A 21,271-nucleotide genomic window follows, 5' to 3' on the forward strand; every position below is an offset into this window, starting at 1 on the left:
TTCCAATGTTCAATAGATTCAGGATCAGTTCCTGTGGATTGGAGGATGGCTAATGTTATCCCACTTTTCAAGAAAGGAGCGAGAGAGAAAAAACGGGGAATTACAGACCAGTTAGCCTGACTTTGGTGAGGGAAAGATGGCGGAGTCAATTATTTAATAGGTAATAATGGGGCATTTGGATAGCAGTAAAAGGATTAGTCCAAGTCAACATGGATTTATGAAAGGGAAATTATGCTTGACTAATCTTCTGGAATTTTTTGAGGATGTGACAAGTAAAATGGATGAAGGGGTGTCAGTGGATGTAGTGTATCTAGACTTTCAGAAAGCCTTTGATAAGGTCCCGCAGGGGAGACTGGTGAGTCGCCTCCTCCTGCACTTATTTTCTATGTTTATGAGACAACCGTCCAGTGGGTCTTATAACAGTGGGGATGACACAGTTCTTGAATCTGGTGGTGCGTACTTTCAAGCATTTGTATCTTCTGCCCTACGGTAGAAGAGGGAATGACCGTAGTGGCAGTTATCCTTCTTTATCCTCGCATTGCATTATCTCACTATTATTGGCTTTCTCTTCATGGGCATCTCCCCAACATTTTGGATAAATTACCCTGGACAATTCGAACCTGCCCAACCCGTTTCCTCTCATTCACCAGTGAAGTGATGGAAGGTATCATCAACGGTGCTGTCAAGTATTCCCTACTCACCAATATCCTGCTCAATGCCTGGTTTGCGTCTTGTCAGGACCACTCACTCCAGACCTCATTATTACCTTGTTCCAAACATGTGAAAGAGCTGAACCTCAGAAGTGAGGTGAGAGTGACTGACCTTGGCACCAAGGCAGCATTTCATTGTCCTGATAAAACTGAAGTCAGGAGTTGCGGTTGGACCTAAAGCTTTGCAAAAAGTTGTATTTGTTGGAGGTCAATTATTCCAGCCACAAGACATAACCACAGGAGTACCTCAGGACAGTCTCTGAGGCCCAGACATCTTCAATTACCTTCTTCCCTTCATTAGCTCAGTAGAAGGGATATTCACTAATGATTGCAAACTATTGACAACGCCTCAGTCAATGCAGTTGTTCGTGGCTGCTGATTAGTGGGAGGTAAAATGTGTGCCACTAAAGATTCAGCTAATTACTGTCTCCAACAAGAAAGAGTCAATGGCATGACAACTATTCCGTCTCCCTCCACCAACATTCACCATTGACCAGAAACTCAAATGGGCCAGCCACAAGACAAAGGCAGAGGCTAGTTACCCAGGGGAGCGACTTGTCTTTGGAGACCTCAAGCCTTTCCAATATTTTTAGGGCAGGTGGCAGTAATGTTGGAATACTCTCAGCTTGGAAGGATGAGTGCAATTTACGAGACATTTCACACATTCTGAGAAGTGTCCCCTGCCTGTATTTAATGTCACACATCACTGGGAAGTGAATTGGGACCTGGTTTGAAGGCCTAGAAATGTACTCGGAGCCATGATGGCAAAAGGAGGGAGTTTAAGTTCAGCAGTTAAAAGTCAGATTGTGAATTCCAGAACTGAAGAATAGGATCTCTCTCCTTAACCCATCTCTCTCCTTAAGCTGTAGTTGATCTAATGAAGTAAAATAAATAGAACATAATGAACTGCAGATGCTGGTTTATATCAAACATAGACACAAAATGCTGGAGTAACTCAGCGGGCCAGACAGACAGAAATGCTGCCTGTCCCACTGAGTTACTCCAGCATTTTGTGTGTGTAACATATTGAATACTATTTGATGGAAGAATGATTGAGGCCTGAAAGAGAATTAGCATCTATCATAAATCCAACTTCTGTTTTGATTTTATAGTCATTCTGGAGAAGCCCATTCGAATCCCTAGATCACTTTCTGTAAAAGCAGCCAGTGTCCTGAAAGGATTTCTAAATAAGGTAAGAGGCTGGTTATGAAATGGTGATTTTAAAACAATATATTCACCCAAAGACAATAACGAGATGAGAACAAAGGAGTGAAAATGAGCTGTTGACACCGTTGTGTTTTATTGCATTCCAAGATTGTAATTAAAATCATGATGGATTGTGATAAAGGAAATAAAGAAAAAATGGTTTCAGTGGCAGAGGTAACCAGAGGACACAGGTTTCAGGAGGTTGGCAAAAGAACCAGACGTTCTTTTGAACATCAAGCAATACCTTATGAGTAGCAAGTACATGATCAATACAGTGCCTCCATTAAAAATGATAAAAACAGGGTCAGTCGTAATTTTCCAAACAATTGGATAAACATTTGAAGAGAAGAAAAGTATAGTTAGAACCTTTTATCAGTGTAAATGTCCTACACTAGTGGGCATAGCTATAAAGTGAGAGGGATAAAGTTTTATGGAGATGTGGGGGACATTGTTTTTACACAGTGATGGGGGGCTGGATCATATTTCCAGGAGTGGTAGTGCAGGCAGATACAAAAGTGGCGTTTGAGAGGCTTTTAGATAGACACATGGAAGTGCAGAGATTAAAGGGATATGGATCATGTTGCTAAGATCAGTTCAGCTGGGCATCGTGTGTTGCACAAACATTGTGGCCTAAAGGGCCGGTTCCTATGCTGTTCTGTGTTATGTTCTTATTAATGCATGCTCTTATTTTGAGGCTAGTTTAGACCTTGATTCTGCTTGAAACCACAGATAACATAAATCCAGCATTCTATGCCTTCCAAATCTCGCCAACTTAAAAAGAAACTTCTCCTGGGTGCTTTTTTTATGCCATGACTAATTAAGGGACAACTCAGTAGAAGAATTTGCCAATTACAAGTTATATTTCCACCCCATAATATTGTAAATATGGCACTAATATTCTTGTTGTATTTGCATTGCTCATTCTCCTTGCTTGTCACAAGCTTAGTTGTTATAGGAGCAGAATCAGTCCATCAAGTCTGTTCCACCATTCAGTCATGGCTGAACTCTTACTCCTAATCCTATTTTCCTGCCATCATCCCATAATCCTTGACACCTGTTATAATAAAGAATTTGTTTATCTCTGCCTTAAAAATATCCACTGACTTCACCTCCACAGCCCTCTGTGGCAATGAGTTCCACAGATTAACTACTCTCTGACTAAAGAAGTTCCTCCTCACCTTTAAGTGCCCTTTAGGTCTGAGGCTATGACCTCTGGTGCTAGACTCTCCCACCAATGCAAACATCCTTTCCTCATCCACTCTATCTACCGTATGTCTTTCATTATTCTGTAAGTTTCAATGAGGGCCCCTCTCAACCTTCTAAACTCCAGCGAGTCAAGCGCTTATCATATGCTAACCCACTCATTCTTGGAATCATTCTTGACCTCCTCTGGACCATATGGGGCATAAACATTTTTACAGTACTTCAAATGCGGCCTGTAATCTGTCACATAGTAATGCATCCTGGAGTGACTGCTTCTAGTGGATGTATAAAAGGAAGGTAGATCCGAGTGGAGCGGTCATGCTGGGAGCAGCCCTGTGGTGGTGAAGTGCCATGTAGAGAGTAAGTGTGAGGCTTTGACTTGAAAGGCTTCAGTATTGAAGGTCAAGGTGGGATCAGGTACGGTATGTATTTTTTCCTTTCTTTCGTAAACTTTCCTTTGTCTAGTGCAGTAGAGATTGTAGTTAGGGCAGTTGTATGTTCCTCCTGCCGGATAATGGGTGGCCAGGGAAACTTCCAGTGACCCTGAGGTCCATAGGCGGGGGTTACATTCAGCTGCAGCTCCTTATGGACCGCATTAGGGAACAGGAGCAGCAGCTGGATGACCTCAGGCTCATACGTATGACTGTCATAGATAGGAGTTAGTGAGGTGGTCACGCCTCTGGGTACTGGAAGAAAGTAATAGGATGACCACAGGGAAAGGGAGAAGGCACAGAGTGTTGGAGTCCTCTGTGGCCATTCCACTCGACAACAGGTATGGCTCTTTGGATTCTGTTGGGGGGAGATGACTGGGCAAGTGAGGGCAGCAGCAGTGAGGTGTGTGGCGATAAGTCTGGCAAAGGTAGTCAGGCAGAGCAATAGTGATAGGAGACTTGTTAGTTGGGGGGACAGACAGGAGATGCTGTGGCAGCAAACAAGACTCGAGGATGTTGTGTTGCCTCCCTGATACCGGGGTCCAGGATGTCCAGGAGCAGCTGTAGGACATTCGCAAGTGGGTAGGCTGGCCAGCCAGATGTTGTTGTGCACATTGGCACAGGTGACATAGCAGACCCGTGGACTGAATGCAGGGGGTTAGGAAAATGTTCGAATAAAGGACCTCAAGGATAGTAATCCAATCCAAGTCTGTCCAACTTCTCCCTGTTGCTATTACCCCCTGACCCAGGCATTATTCTGGTGCTCCTCCTCCGTGGCCTTTCCAAAGCCATTACATCCTTTAACCATATAACCATATAACAATTACAGCACGGAAACAGGCCATCTCGGCCCTTCTAGTCCGTGCCGAACACTTATTCTCCCCTAGTCCCAACTACCTGCACTCAGACCATAATCCTCCATTCCTTTCCCATCCATATACCTATCCAATTTATTTTTAAATTATAAAATCGAAACTGCCTCCACCACTTCCACTGGAAGCTCATTCCACACAGCTACCACACTCTGAGTAAAGAAGTTCCCCCTCATGTAACCCCTAAACTTCTGTCCCTTAATTCTCAAATCATGTCCTCTTGTTTGAATCTTCCCTATTCTCAATGGAAAAAGCTTATCCACGTCAACTCTGTCTATCCCTCTCATCATTTTAAAGACCTCTATCAAGTCCCCCCTTAACCTTCTGCGCTCCAAAGAATAAAGACCTAACTTGTTCAACCTTTCTCTGTAGCTTAGTTGCTGAAACCCAGGCTAGTAACCCAGATTCTAGTAAATCTCCTCTATTTTGTTGACTATCTTTCCTATAATTTGACGACCAAAATTGTACACCATACTCCAGAATTGGCCTCACCAATGCCTTGTACAATTTTAACATTACATCCCAACTTCTATACTCAATGCTCTGATTTATAAAGGCCAGCACACCAAAAGCTTTCTTTACCACCCTAAACTTCAGTCCCTTAATTCTCAAGTTATGTCCCCTTGTTTGAATCTTCCCTACTCTCAGTGGGAAAAGCTTTTCCACGTCAACTCTGTCTATCCCTCTCATCATTTTAAAAACCTCTATCAAGTCCCCCCTTAACCTTCTGCGCTCCAAAGAATAAAGCCCTAACTTGTTCAACCTTTCTCTGTAACTTAGTTGCTGAAACCCAGGCAACATTCTAGTAAATCTCCTCTGTACTCTCTCTATTTTGTTGACATCCTTCCTATAATTAGGCGACCAAAATTGTACACCATACTCCAGAATTGGCCTCACCAATGCCTTGTACAATTTTAACATTACATCCCAACTTCTATACTCAATGCTCTGATTTATAAAGGCCAGCACACCAAAAGCTTTCTTTACCACCCTATCTACATGAGATTCCACTTTCAGGGAACTGTGCACAGTTATTCCCAGATCCCTCTGTTCACCTACATTCTTCAATTCCCTACCATTTACCATGTACGTCCTATTTTGATTTGTCCTGCCAAGATGTAGCACCTCACACTTATCAGCATTAAACTCCATCTGCCATCTTTCAGCCCACTCTTCCAACTGGCATAAATCTCTCTGTAGACTTTGAAACTCTACTTCATTATCCACAACCCCACCTATCTTAGTATCATCTGCATACTTACTAATCCAATTTACCACACCATCATCGAGATCATTGATGTACATGACAAACAACAGTGGACCCAACACAGATCCCTGTGGCACTCCACTTTTCACTGGCCTCCAACCTGACAAACAGCCATCCACTATTACTCTCTGGCATCTCCCATTCAGCCACTGTTGAATCCATCTTGCTACTCCACCATTAATACCCAACCATTGAACCTTCTTAACCAACCTTCCATGAGGAACCTTGTCAAAGGCCTTACTGAAGTCCATGGGACTTCAGTAAGGGACTTCAGGGAACTATGCACAGTTATTCCGAGATCCTTCTGCCCTGTGCCAATGGGGGGCCCCGCGCTAATTTTCCGTATTTCGTACGGAAATACGAATTCGCGTTGCTAAATACAATTTTTTTTTTTAACATTCGCCTTGTACGGATTTTTTTTTTAAACCAACATGGATAAAAACTACTGCACCGGCCATCAGACAAAAAGAATGTGTTAATTTCTACTGTAGCACTTGTTAACAACTAGTAGTTAACATGTAGTTACACAATGTGTTATCAATGCATCGATCCACATTACTCAGTAAATGTAATTGTGTTTTGACCAAATATTAATGACGCCCTGTGAATTTTATTCAAAGGAACGCGCTCCCGCTCCCTTTTCGTCTCTCTCGCGCTTTCTCCCGCTCTCTCAGTCCCTTTCTCTCACACTGTCGCCTCGGCATTCCCAGAATCATTGACGTTTTGCGGTGACGGCTGCATCTGCGGTTCCTTTCTGTTGGGGGGGGAGGGTCATTGACTTTTGTTGCCAAGGTTTTAGAGTAATGCATAACTCACTTTCCCAATGTGCTGGACAAAACTAGAAGGTGCATTGCCCTGCACTGTTTCACAGACCTCCAATGAGCTGGTTCAATGGTTAAAGGGTCAGAAGAAGGGCCTCAACCCAAAACGTCACCCATTCCTTGAATATCCATTCCAGATATGCTGACAGTCCCACCGAGTTACTCCAGCATTTTGTGTCTATCTTTGTTTCAATGGTTCAAAGGTTTCCATATTATTAGGAAAACTAGAGGTGAGAAAAGGTACCGAACAGATCATTCTGTTCTGGGGTTTGTTCTGTATCTTTTCATACCTCTAGTTTCCCTCTCCCCTGACTCTCAGTCTGAAGTGTGCAGGATAGTGTCCGTGTGCAGGAGTCGGTGTGGGCCGAAGGGCCTGTTTCCGTGCTGTATCTCTCAACTGAACTAAACAGATAATCTATGGAAAGCAAGTAGAGCATCTTTGTTGGTTCATTATGACTTGACCGGGACTTTCAAATCTCGCACGAGAAACCTTCGCGACATGGTGGCGCAGCGGTACGGTGGCTGCCTCACAGCGCCAGAGAACCGGGTTCTTTCCTGATGCCCGGTGCTGTCTGTACGGAGTTTATACGTTCTCCCCGTGACCTGCATTGGTTTTCTCTGAGATCTTCCGTTTCCTCCTGTTCTCCAAAGACGTACAGGTTGTAGGTTAAGTGGCTTGGTACAAATGTAAATTGTCACTAGTGTATGTGGGATAGTGTTTGTGTGCGGGGATTGCTGGTCGGTGCGGACTTGGTGGGCCGAAGGGTCGGGTTTCCGTGCTATATCACTAAATTAAACTAAACTAGAGCAGATAGTCTATGGAAAGAAAGCAGAGCATCTTTGTTGGTACATTATGACTTGACGGGGATTTCAAATCCCGCACGAGATACCTTCAAGAATGGAGCATGCATTTCTATCAGTCATAGAGACAGAAACATAGAAAAAAGGTGCAGGAGTAGGCCATTCGACCCTTCGAGCCAGCACTGCCATTCTATATGATCATGGCTGATCATCTAAAATCAGTATCCTCGTTCCTGCTTTCTCCCCATATTCCTTGATTCCGTTAGCCCTAAGAGCTAAATCTAACTCTCTCTTGAAAACATCCAGTGAATTGGCCACCACTGCTTTCCGTGGCAGAGAATTGCATAGATACACAACTCTCTGGGTGAAAAGGTGTTTCCTCATCTCAGTCCTAAATGGCCGACCCCCTTATTCTTAAACTGCGGCCCCTTGTTCTGGACTCCCCAGTCACTCTGGGCAAAGTCCAGGTGGAGCTGACAATGTTTGCATCTTCCACTTTAAATAAAAGTCAACTGAATTACGGAAGGTTAGAGAAAGAAGCACGGTTGACATTTGTTACAAAGAGAAACCAACTTTTATTTCAAGTAATTTAAAAGTTAGTTCATTAAACGCAGGGCCAAGCAGTGTGGAGATTGCTTTCTTCACTGTTATCAGTGACACATCCATGGGCTCCACTGAACAATGTAATGAATATCTTCTTCATTAGACCTCAACTGAGCGTTACGACAATATTTACTTAGCAAGGTCATAGATCACCTTGCAAGAAGCTCTAGCCATCATGGTTAGAGTGAAAAACGTCACTGTTTTTTTTATTGAGAAAAGCTATCATCTTAGGTCGCATTACCCACTCTGGTCTCAGAGCCGGTTATTTCAACCACGGCAGCCTCCTGAATGCAGAGATGTGTGAGTTTACTGAGTCCAATGTGACGATACAATTGAGTGATTTAGGTTTTTAGTTCAGAGTCAATGCCGAAGGCAGACCAAACGTCTTAAACAGAGATTGGTCAGATACAGTGAGAAATCATGTGAAATAATCGCTGAATTTTATTTTAAATGAATGTACCTGCATGTTATACTGTTTACTTTGGAGATACAGCGAGTTCACTGAGTTCGCACCGACCAGCGATTTTATTATTTTCCTATTTGTCAATTAATTTGTGCCCGATTCTTTGGTGGCCAATCAACCGCTGTCTCTAAGGGGGTTGCATCCAATCACCAACCAGCTTGCCTTAAAATTCCCGTCCAATCAACAATTCGGTCTCCTCCCGTCCAATCAACCGCTGTCTCCAAGGGCATTGTGTCCAATCACATAATGCAGTTTAATGGTAATTAGCAGCTAGGGTAAAGGTTGGAAGCCAGTGGAGCTACTGACAGTCAAACGTGAGGGAGCAGGAGAGATTCACGCAGTGTAGAATCCATAGGGATTATAGGGATCCATAGGGATACCAGGGCTGACAGACCTTGGCTGGGAACCTGGGGCTCACCAAAATTGTTCCCAATTGGGCCCCGCACCTCCTAAGGCTGGCCCTGCCTCTGTACATCAAAGTTATTAAGGGTCATGCCATTGGTTGTATATTCTCCCATTACATTTCACCTCCCAAAGTGCAACATCTACACTTGCTCAGATTAAATTCCTTCTGTGATTTCTCTGCCCATTTCTATTGCTGATCTATATCTCGCTATGTACTTTCAGATCCTTCTTCACAACCCCAGAAATCTTGGCGTCATCTGCGAATTTACTTTCTCGACCACGTTTACGTCCAAGTAATTTATATATATCACAAACAGCAGCGGTTTCACCACAGATCCCTATCGACTCCACCTCATCTGAATATTGTCCTTCCACCACACCATCGTTTGTCAGAAAGGCAGTTCTGAATCCACAGGTCCAAATCACTATTAATCCCGGGCATCTTCTGCATCAACCTACCATGTGGGACTTTATTAAATGCCTTGATAAAATCAATGTAGATAACATCCATTGCCCTACCCTCTCCCGCAACACTCAGAGTCATAGGGACATGGTGATACAGCATGGAAACTGCCTCTTCAGCCCAGCTCACCTATGCCGACCAAAGTGCCCCATCTATACCAATCTTGCCAGTCAACCTTTGGCCATATGCCTTTAAATCCTTTCTTATCCATTTACCTGTCCAAATGTCTTTTAAATGTTGGTGTATTTTCTGCCTCAACTACATCTGCTAGCAGCTCATTCCATATACCCACCACCTCTCATGCTCCTACGCTCCAAGGAATACATTCCTAACCTGCCCAACCTCTCCCTACATCTCAGGCCCTCGAGATCTGGCAACATTCTTGTAAATCTCTGCACTCTTTCCAGCTTAACAACATCTTCTGGGGTGACCGTAACGGAACACAATACTCCAACTGTGGCCTCACCAGCCTTATACAGCTGTAACAAAACATAATATTCAAACTTCTACCCTCATTAGTCTTCATCAATCAGGGTATTGTGCCGAAAGCCTTCTTGACCACCTTATCTACCTGAGACACCACTTTCAAGTAACTACAGTGCCCTCCATAATGTTTGGGACAAAGACCCATCATTTATTTATTTGCCTCTGTACTCCACAATTTGAGATTTGTAATGTAAAAAATAGACAATAGGTGCAGGAGTAGGCCATTCGGCCCTTCAAGCCAGCACTGCCATTCAATGTGATCATGGCTGATCATCCACAATCAGTACCCCGTTCCTGCCTTCTCCCCATATCCCCTGACTCCGCTATCTTCAAGAGCCCTATCTAGCTCTCTCTTGAAAGTATCCAGAGCACCGGCCTCCACCGCCCTCTGAGGCAGAGAATTCCACAAGACTCACAACTGTGTGAAAAATTGTTTCCTCATCTCCGTACTAAATGGCTTACCCCTTATTCTTAAACTGTGGCCCCTGGTTCTGGACTCCCCCAACATCAGGAACATGTTTCCTGCCTCTAGCGTGTACAAACCATTAATAATCTTGTATGTTTCAATAAGATACGCTCTCATCCTTCTAAATTCCAGTATACAAGCCCAGCCGTTCCATTCTCTCAGCATATGACAGTCCCGCCATCCTGAGAATTAACCTTGTAAACCTACGCTGGGCTCCCTCAATAGCAAGAATGTCATTCTTGAAATTTGGAGACCAAATCTGCACACAATACTGCAGATGTGGTCTCACTAGGGCCCTGTACAACTGCAGAAGGACCTCTTTGCTCCTATACTCAACTCCTCTTGTTATGAAGGCCAACATGCCATTCGCTTTCTTCACTGCCTGCTGTACCTGCATGCTTACTTTCATTGAAGTACAACGGGATCCCCAGATCCCGTTGTACTTCCCCTTTTCCCAACTTGAAACCATTTAGATAAAAATCTTCCTTCCTGTTCTTGCCAGCAGAGTGGATAATCTCACATTTACCCCCATTAAACTGCATCTGCCATGCATCTGCCCACTCACCCAACCTGTCCAAGTCACCCTGCATTCGCATAGCATCCTCCTCACAGTTCACACTGCCACCCAGCTTTGTGTCATCTGTAAATTTGCTAATGTCACTTGTAACCCCTTCATCTAAATCAGTAATATATATTGTAAATAGCTGCGGTCCCAGCACCGAGCCTTGCGGTACCCCACTAGTCACTGCTTGCTATTCTGAAAGGGATCCGTTAATCCCTACTCCTTGTTTCCTGTTTGCCAACCAGTTTTCTAGCCATGTCTGCACTCTACCCCCAATACCATGTGCCTTAATTTTGCCCACTAATCTCATATGTGGCATCTTATCAAATGCTTTCTGAAAGTCCAGGTACACTACATCCACTGGTTCTCCCGTGTCCATTTTCCTAGTTACATCCTCAAAAAATTCCAGAAGATTAGTCAAGCATGATTTCCCCATCGTAAACCCATGCTGACTCGGACCGATCCTGTTACTGCTATCCAAATGTGCCGCTATTTCATCTTTTATGATTGATTCCAAAATCATATGTGGTTAAAGTGCATATTGTCAGATTTTAATAAAGGCTATTTTTATACATTTTGGTTTCACCATGTAGAAATTAAAACAGTGTTTATACATAATCCCCCATCTTTAGCTTATGCTTGTTTTGGGGGCTAGTCCACCAGTTTTCTCTTCAGCATATAAAAGGCATGCTCAATTGCGTTCAGATCAGGTGATTGATATGGCCACTCAAGAATTGACCATTTTTTAGCTTTATTGTTTTAGCAGTATGTTTGGGATCGTTGTCTTGCTGTAGAAGTGAGCCAGTACCTTCAGCAGCCAAACATGCCCAGGCCATAACACCCCCACCACCATGTTTCACAGATGAGGTGATATACTTTGGATCTTGGGCATTCCTTCTCTCCTCCATACTTTTCTCTTGCCATAAGTTATTCTTTGTCTCATCTGTCCACAAGATGTTTTTCCAGAACTGTGGTTGCTCTTTTAAGTACTTCGTGGTAAACTGTAATCTGGCCGTCCTATTTTTGCAACTAACCAGTGGTTTGCATCTTGCAGTGTAGCCTCTATATTTCTGTTCATGAAGTCTTCTGCAGACAGTGGTCCTTGACAAATCCACACATGACTCCTGAAAAGTGTTTCTGATCTGTCGGACAGTTGTTTGGGGATTTTTCTTTATTTTAGAGAGAATTCTTCTGTCATCAGCTGTGGAGGTCTTCCTTGGCCTGCCAGTCCCTTTGCAATTAGTAAGCTTACCAGTGCTCTCTTTCTTCTTAATGATGTTCCTAACAGTTGATTTTAGTAAGCCTAAGGTTTGGCTGATGCCTCTAACAGTTTTATTCTTGTTTCTCTGGCTCATAATGGCTTCTTTGACTTTCATTGGCACAACTTTGGTCCTCATGTTGATAAACAGCAATAAAAGTTTCCAAAGATGATGGGAAGTCTGGAGGATAGGCTAGGTGCTGAGAGCTAAGGATGCATTAAACATACCTGAGCAATTACAAACACCTGTGATGTCATGTGTCCCAAACATTATGGTGCCCTGAAATGGGAGGACAATGTATAAACACAGCTGTAATTTCTACATGGTGAATCCAAAATGTATAAAAATGGTCTTTATTAAAATCTGACAATGTGCACTTTAACCACGAGTGATTTTTCTATTACAAATCTCAAATTGTGGAGTACAGAGGCAAATAAATAAATGATAGATCTTTGCCCAAACATTATGTACCTGCTCTCCTAGATCCCTCTGCTCTACAACACTCCCCAGAGCCCTGTCATTTACTGTGAAAAGCCTGCCCTGGTTAGACTGCCCAAAATGGCAACACCTTACATTTATCTGCATTAAACATCATTAACCAGTTCTCTGCCCACTTGCTCGGTACCCGGACGTGGTGCCGACAGACAAGAAGCCGAAGCAAAGAAGTCGAAGCCAAAGAACCAAATGGAAACAAAGCCGAAACGCCAATAAACTGAGAGTCAGAAGACGAAACGCCTACTAACCGAAAGGAACGCCTACTAACCGAAAGGGCGGGACGTCTAAAAGCCAACGAACCAATAAGCTGCATTGCCTAAAAGCAAACTTACTGAATGGCCGCTCTGTCGAAACGCCACGTATCCGAACGGCTGCGTCGCCTACAAGCCAAAGGACCAACTGCCGCTCAACAGGAAAGTCCAATAACAGACTTGACGTTGCCGGGGGGGACGGGACGTGTCAGCGATTGGTCCAGACCCCCACGTCCATCACATCACTGTGAAGGCATGAACATTGTCCCAAACCTTCACACCACCCGCAGCCCGCGGAGGGTGGCCGTGGGAGAGCGGGGGCTGTCCACCTTTGGCCGCTTTCAACTTGGTGCTTGGGTTCAGATTGCCTAGTCACCCAGGGCTTGTGTGGGAAAGTGAACCCCATGCTCCCGTCTCCCCCTTCTCTCTCCCCCTTCTCTCTCTCCCCTCTCTCACTCCCTCCCTCCTCTCCCTTCTCTCTCTCCCCTCTCTCTCTCTCCCCTCTCTCTCTCTCCCCTCTCTCTCTCTCTCTCCCCTCTTCTCTCTCCCCCTTCTCTCTCCCCCTTCTCTCTCTCCCCTCTTCTCTCTCTCCTTTCTCTCTAACCCTTCTCTCTCTCTCCCTTCTTTCTCTCCCTTCTCTCTCCCCTCTTCTCTCTCCCCCTTCTCTCTCCCCTCTTCTCTCTCCCATCTTCTCTCTCTCCCTTCTCTCTCCTCCTCTCTCTCCCCTCCTCTCTCCTCTCTCTCCCCTCTTCTTTCTCCACTCTTCTCTCCCTCTTCCTCTCCTCTCCCCCTTCTCTCTCTCTTCTCTCTCATAGAAACATAGAAATTAGGTGCAGGAGTGGGCCATTCGGCCCTTCGAGCCTGCACCGCCATTCAATATGATCATGGCTGATCATCCAACTCAGTATCCCGTACCTGCCTTCTCTCCATACCCCCTGATCCCCATAGCCACAAGGGCCACATCTAACTCCCTCTTAAATATAGCCAATGAATAGGCCTCAACTACCCTCTGTGGCAGAGAGTTCCAGAGATTCACCACTCTCTGTGTGAAAAAATTTATTCTCATCTCGGTTTTTAAAGGATTTCCCCCTTATCCTTAAGCTGTGACCCCTTGTCCTGGACTTCCCCAACATCGGGAACAATCTTCCTGCATCTAGCCTGTCCAACTCCTTAAGAATTTTGGAAGTTTCTATAAGATCCCCTCTCAATCTCCTAAATTCTAGAGAGTATAAACCAAGTCTATCCAGTCTTTCTTCATAAGACAGTCCTGACATCCCAGTAATCAGTCTGGTGAACCTTCTCTGCACTCCCTCTATGGCAATAATGTCCTTCCTCAGATTTGGAGACCAAAACTGTACGCAATACTCCAGGTGTGGTCTCACCAAGACCCTATACAACTGCAGTAGAACCTCCCTGCTCCTATACTCAAATCCTTTTGCAATGAAAGCTAACATACCATTCGCTTTCTTTACTGCCTGCTGCACCTGCATGCCTACCTTCAATGACTGGTGTACCATGACACCCAGGTCTCGCTGCATCTCCCCCTTTCCCAATCGGCCACCATTTAGATAATAGTCTGCTTTCCCGTTTTTGCCACCAAAATGGATAACCCCACATTTATCCACATTATACTGCATCTGCCAAACATTTGCCCACTCACCCAGCCTATCCAAATCACCTTGCAGTCTCCTAGCATCCTCCTCACAGCTAACACTGCCCCCCAGCTTAGTGTCATCCGCAAACTTGGAGATATTGCCTTCAATTCCCTCATCCAGATCATTAAAATATATTGTAAATAGCTGGTTCCCAGCACTGAGCCTTGCGGTGCCCCACTAGTCACTGCCTGCCATTGTGAAAAGGACCCGTTTACTCCTACTCTTTGCTTCCTGTTTGCCAGCCAGTTCTCTATCCACATCAATACTGAACCCCCAATGCCGTGTGCTTTAAGTTTGTATACTAATCTCTTATGTGGGACCTTGTCGAAAGCCTTCTGGAAGTCCAGATACACCACATCCACTGGTTCTCCCCTATCCACGCTACTAGTTACATCCTCGAAAAATTCTATAAGATTTGTCAGACATGATTTACCTTTCGTAAATCCATGCTGACATTGTCCAATGATTTCACCACTTTCCAAATGTGCTGCTATCCCATCTTTAATAACTGACTCTAGCAGTTTCCCCACTACCGATGTTAGACTATCCCTCCCTTCTCTCTCCCCCTTCTCTCTCTCCTCCTTCTCTCCCTCCCCCTCTACTCTCTCTCTCTCTCTCTCTCTCTCTCCCCCTTCTCTCTCTCTCCTCTCTCTCCTCCCCTTCTCTCTCCCCCCCTCTCTCTCTCCTTCTCTCTCTCTCCTCCGCCTCCACCCGCGGGAGCGTCCCCCAGTCACTGAACGCGATGCACTGCCATCGGACCCCAACCCCCCCAACGGGGGGATTCTCCCCCCCTCTCTCTCTCCCTTCTCTCTCTCTCTCCGTCTCCACCCATTCTTCAGAGTGCGTCTGAAAGATCTCGCCCGAAACGCCACCCATTCCTTCTCTCCAGAGATGCTGCTTGTTTTGTGTGTGGGAATCACCCTGGTGTGGGGGTTGGTGTCCGATGGCGGTGCAAAGTCAGTGACCTTGGGATGCTCCCGCGGGTGGAGACAAGGAGAGAGAGAAGGGGAGAGAGAGGGGGGGAAGAAGGGGGAGAGAGAGAAGGCGTGGAGAGGAGTGGAAGAGAGAGGTGGAGAGAGAGAAGAGTGGAGAGAGAGGAGGAGAGAGAGAGGAGGAGAGAGAGAAGAGGAGGGGAGAGAGGAGAGAGAGAAGGGGGAGACGGGAGCGTGGGGTTGATTTTCCCACACAAGCAATAGCTGACTGGGCAATCTGAACCCAAGCACCAAGTTGAAAGCGACCGAAGATGAGCAGCCTCCAGTCTCCCACGGCCACCCTCCGCGCGCGGGCTGCGGGTCGGGTGGAGTGGAGGTTTGGGACAATGTTCATGCTTTCACAGTGATGTGATGGACGCGGGGGTCTGGACCAATCGCTGACAAGTCGCGCTCCCCGGCAACGTCAAGTCCATTATTGGACTTTTCTGTTGGGCGGCAGTCGGTCCTTTGGCTTGTAGGCGATGCCGCCTTTCGGGTAGGTGGCGTTTCGACAGAGCAGCCATTCGGTAAGTTTGCTTTTAAGCGTCCCAGTCCCATCCTTTCGGTTAGTAGGCGTTTCGTCTTCGGACTCTTTCGGTTCTTTGGCTTCGATTTCTTTGCTTCGGCCTCTCGTCCGTCGGTGCCACGTCCGTACACAACCTGTCCAATTGATCAAGATCCTGCTATAACCTTTGATAACTAAATTATCTACAGTACGCCCACTTTAGTGTAATCTGCAAATTTACTAATAATATCTTGTACAACCAATTTGTTGATATAAACCACAAAATATTCAATCAAGTTAGTAAGGCATGACCTGTCATGTACAAAGCCATGCTGACTGTTCATAATTAACTCATAAATGGGAGTAAATGCTATCCTGAAGAACCTCTCCAACAATTTCCTTATCACTAACGTAAGGCTCGTCGGCCTACAATTCCCTAGATTCTCTCTACTTCCCTTCTTAAGTAAAGGAACAACATTAGCTACTCTTATGTCCTCGAGGGCCTCGCCTGTGGCTAGAGAATATGCCAAGATCTTTGTCAAGGCTGCAGCCATCTCCTTTCTTGCTTTTCTCAATAACCTGGGATAAATCCCATCAGTTCCTAGGGATTTATTCACTTTAATATCAAGTACCACAAAGTCTTCATCTTAATCTCATTTTGCCATTGCCCTTCACTGGCCTCCGTGCTCTTCTCCTCGATGAAAACAAATGTGAAGTACTTCTTTAGTACCTCACCTACATCCACTGACTCCAAGCACAAATACTTTAATCTTGAGCAATCTTACCTTTTCCCTGGTTTTCTCTTGCTTTAAATTTTGCTTATTGCCTATAAAAAGCTTTAGGGTTTTCTTTAATCTGACTCCACAAAGCCATTTTGTGGACCCATTTGCTCTACTAATTGTGTGTTTGTTATTTTCTCCTTTCTTCATATTTTCTTTAAAGAACCTGTCCAATTCCATCCTCTTAAACCTTGCAATAAGGCGGGTTGATGTCAAGTTAAATCATTAGTTTAACTTGGCATCATGTTTTCTTTAATCCAGTTCACCAAAGCAATTTCATGGCCCCTTTTGGCCATCGTGGTGATTGACAGGCGAGAGGACCAATCAGCTGATCTCAAGATTTTATAAACACTAATAACTTTTTTATTTTTAATCGATCGGAAAAATCCTCAGCGGATGAGGACTGAATAGGATGGCCAAAACCCATAGTGATATATGGTAGCGTTTTATTCTAAAATCAATATACAGCACAGACGGAAGTGGCCAAGATGAGACTTTTAGTTATATAGATAGATATCCCCCTCATGATTTTGTACATTTACTAGACCAAGTGGGACCCATTGGGTTCCATCCCCTCAACGTGCGGTTGCGAGGGGGGCAGCCTGCAGCGTCACACACTAAACCATCCCCCCTTGATATTATATTAATATTATTCATTCGCTCCTTTTACCCCATCCCCCGCCCTATCTACTCACGCAAAACCCCCAACTCGCAGGCGTGGCTAGAGAAGGAGGGAGGTAGAGAGAGCGAGGGCAGAGACAGCGGCTAGGGCAGGAGGCAGAGGGCAGGAGCAGAGGGCAGGAGCAGAGGACAGAGGCAGCGGGTAGAGGCAGAGGACAGGAGCAGAGGACAAGGGCAGAGGCAGCGGGCAGAGACAGAGGGCAGGGGCAGAGGCAGAGGGGGCAAGGCAGTGAGGATGCTGGAGGGGGGCAGAGAGAGCGCGGGGGGGACAGAGAGGGGGGGTAAAGTTTGAGGTGGGGGGGGGGGGAGGGGAGGCGAGCGGCATCACAGGGGAGGGCTGATTCCAGAACACAATACTCCTTCATTCAGCAACCTCCCCACCATGCGGGACGAATAGAGGGTCCGACTTGCTTGTTCTTTCTGTGTCTTTTCAATAAGTGGGGGGGCGAGGGAGTGGGGTGGTGATGTCACTTGCAGTGCGAGGAAGACGGCAGGCACACAGACCCATTGTGACGTCATCTGTGAAAGACAGTCGTTTTTATTTCAGTTTTGTCTGATTTTTGAACATTTTCAGTAATAACTCGAGAAATAAAGTACAACATTTTCAGATAGGTGATTTCATACTACGGGAAAAATCTCTACTGGAATAAGTAAAAATGTTACCGTTAGCACGTCGTTTTTTCGGGAAGATGTGATTATACACAAACACACACACACAAATAAATACATATCCAAGATCAGAGTTTTATAAGTAAATAGATTTTATTTATAGACTGCACAGTTGGCCAGCGGTAGAGCTGCTGCTACATAGTGACAGAGACCCGGATCGACCCTGACCACTGGTTCCATCTGTGGTGTTTGCACGTTCTCCCTGTGACAGCATGGGTTTTCTCCGTCTGCTCTGGTTTCCTCCCACGTACTAAAGAAAGCAAATTTGTAGGTTAATTGGCTTCTGTATTTTGCCCCTGTTCCGTCAGATGCGAAAATGGGATAACAGAAATAGTCCATTAGCAATTGATGACCAGTGTGGACTTGGTGGGCCGGTTTCCAAGCTGTACCTCTACCTAAACTAAAGTTATATCAGCCACATGCGCAGCGTGCGCTACACCAGCCCTTATAATCCCGCCCTTGACTCTATCCAGGGACCCTGACAGTCCTACCAGATGAGACATAGGTTCATGTGCACCTCCTCTAACCTCAACAACTGATCCTGTGTTCCCGATGTGGACCTGTACATCAACAAGAGTAGACACTTGCACTTAGTCCGCCAGGGCCCACTGGATCTCCCGGTTGTTAACTATTTTAACTCCCCATCCCATTCCCATACTGGATTTTCTGTCCTGGGCTTCCTCCATTGCCAGAGTGCGGAGACGCGCAAACAGGAGGAACAGCACCTCATATTCCTCTTGTGTAGCTTACAACTCAATGGTATGAACATTCAATTCTCTCCCAATTTTAGCTAACGTCTAACAATACCGCCTTGGCCACTCCCCTTTCTCCCCAAACCCCTATTTCTTGCCCACCCCCCCCCCCCCCCCCCCCCCCCCCCCCCCCCGCCCTCTCCCACCACCCCACTTGCCTGTGTTCACCTACTGTGCTTTGTCCAGCCCCTCTACTCTTCCATCTTTCTTTCCTCCCTCCACTCCACTATAATCAGTCAGTCGGCAACAGATGGTGTGAAAAAAGGTTGTTTATCGGACTGGAGGTCTGAGCCTAGATTGGAGTGGGTAAGGGGAGTAGAGAGGTGAGGAGAGTGTTGGATAGGGGAGAAGGAGTCGTCACTGGGAGGTAAGGACTCTTTCCCATAGAAAAAGGGCGAAGGCAGGGGTTTGGAAGAAGAGCACTACATCATGGCTGGCCTGGAACATTGAGATGTGGCCATAGAGGTACTAAGGTACGGCCTCTGGATTAACTATTCTGCATCAGAAAGAGTGAGATCAGGAGGGATGGTGCAATCACAACAAGGTTGAAAGCTAGAGTCAGAGGGGGGTGGAGGTGAGGATCAGGTGAGGTACTGTGTGGGGAGGGGTTCGTGGGGGCTGAGAGTGACAGCCCCTGCAAGTAAGGCAGTCGACAAGGTTCCGCATGGTAGGCTGCTCTGGAAGGTTAGATCGCATGGGATCCAAGGAGAGATAGCTGAATGGATAGCAAATTGGCTCCATGGAAGGAAGCAGAGGGTAATGGTGGAAGGTTGCTTCTCAGACTGGAGGCTGTGACTAGTGGTGTGCCTCAGGGTTCGGTGCTGTGCCCATTACTCTTTGTCATCTACATCAATGATATGGATGAGAACATACAGGGCAAGATTAGCAAGTTTTCTGATGATACAAAAGTGAGTGGTTGTGCAGATAATGAAGATGGTTGTGAAAGATTGCAGCGGGATCTGGATCGATTGGCCAGGTGGACAGAGGAATGGTTGATGGTGTTGCATTGTGGGATGTCAAACAAGGGCAGGACCTACACAGTGAATGGTAGGCCTCTGGGTAATGTTGTAGAGCAGAGGGATCTAGGAGTACAGGTGCATGGTTCCTTGAACGTCGAGTCGCAGGTAGATAAGGCGGTCAAAAAGCCTTTTGGCACTTTGGCCTTCAACAGTCAGAGTATTGAGTATAGAAGTTGGGAGGTCATGTTGCAGTTGTATAAGATGTTGGTGAGACCGCATTTAGAATATTATGTTCAGTTTGTGGGCACCATGTTATAGGAAAGATATTGTCAAGCTTTTAAAGCGTTCAGAAAGATTTACGAGGATGGTTAATTTTAGCGATGCAGCACGGAAACAGGCCCTTTGGCCCACCGAGTCTAAACCCACCAGCGATCCCTGCACATTAACACTATCTCACACACACACAAGGGACAATTTACACTCATACCAAATCAATTAACCTACAAACCTGTACGTGTTTGGAGTGTGGGAGGAAACCGAAGATCTCGGAGAAAGCCCACACGGTCATGGGGAGAACGTACAAACTCCGTACAGACAGCACCTGTTGTCAGGATCAAACCTGGGTCTCTGGCGCTGCAAGCGCTGTAAGGCGGCAACTCTACCGCTGCGCCACCATGCCAGGACAAGAGGGTGTGAGGTTGAGTAGGCTGGGCCTCTATTCCATGGAGCACAGGAGGATGAGGGGAGAGCTTAGAGAGGTATACAAAATCATGAGAGAAATAGATCGGGTTGATGCACAGAGTCTTTTGCCCAGAGTAGGGGAAGCGAGGACCAGAGGACCTAGGTTCAAGGTGAAGGGGAAATGTTTTAATAGGAATCCAAGAGGTAACTTTTTCACACAGAGGGTGGTGGGTGTATGGACAAGCTGCCAGAAGAGGTAGTTGAGACTGGGACCATCCCATCTTTTAAGAAACAGTTAGACAGGTACATGTATAGGACAAGTTTGGTGGGATATAGCCAGTTTAGGCAAGTTGGGCCGAAGGGCCTGTTTCCACACTGTATCACTCTATGACTCTATGAGAGGGTAAACCTTGACCTACTTTTAGGAAATTGGGAATGGCAAGTGACTGAAGTATCGGTGAGCGAGCCTTTTCAGACCAGTGACTACAGTACTGTTAGCTTTAAAATAGTTATGGATAAGAACAAACTTCACACAGTCGTCACCCGAGGTCAGGTTGGAACCCGGATATCTGGCGTTGTGAGGTAGCAGTTGTACCGCTGGGCTACTGTGCCACCCTGGTATTAGACAGGAATTTGAAATGTTAATTGAAGCAAGTTGCTTGTGGTCAATAGGATGTCCAGAAATTGGATGCATTTAAGAGTGTGATGATGAGAGTTCAAAGCATGCCTATTCCTATTGAAGTGTAGGGCAAGGCAAGTAAGGAAACCTTGATGCTGAGAGAAATTGAGGTTCTGGTCAGAAAAAAGAAGAAGGCAAGGGCCAGGTATAGGCAGCTGGGATATAGTGTATCCCGG

At 45.8% G+C, this 21,271-nt stretch overlaps 1 protein-coding gene across 5 annotated transcripts in view; it reads left to right on the forward strand.

Moving 5' to 3' along the window:
- LOC129711774 (protein kinase C zeta type) overlaps positions 1-21,271 on the forward strand; it is a 458,626-nt gene that overhangs the window by 389,984 nt on the left and 47,371 nt on the right. For 4 of the 5 annotated variants that reach the window (XM_055659714.1, XM_055659713.1, XM_055659715.1 and 1 more), the window contains one exon: positions 1,823-1,902. In XM_055659714.1, the coding sequence (XP_055515689.1) occupies positions 1,823-1,902 (80 nt within the window). Of the gene's footprint in view, positions 1-1,822; positions 1,903-9,004; positions 10,719-21,271 lie in introns of those variants that run through there. The other variant, XM_055659716.1, reaches the window with a different exon arrangement.

The sequence above is a fragment of the Leucoraja erinacea genome, chromosome 30 (assembly GCF_028641065.1).
Source record: "Leucoraja erinacea ecotype New England chromosome 30, Leri_hhj_1, whole genome shotgun sequence".
In the NCBI taxonomy this organism is placed as follows: Eukaryota; Metazoa; Chordata; class Chondrichthyes; order Rajiformes; family Rajidae; genus Leucoraja; species Leucoraja erinaceus.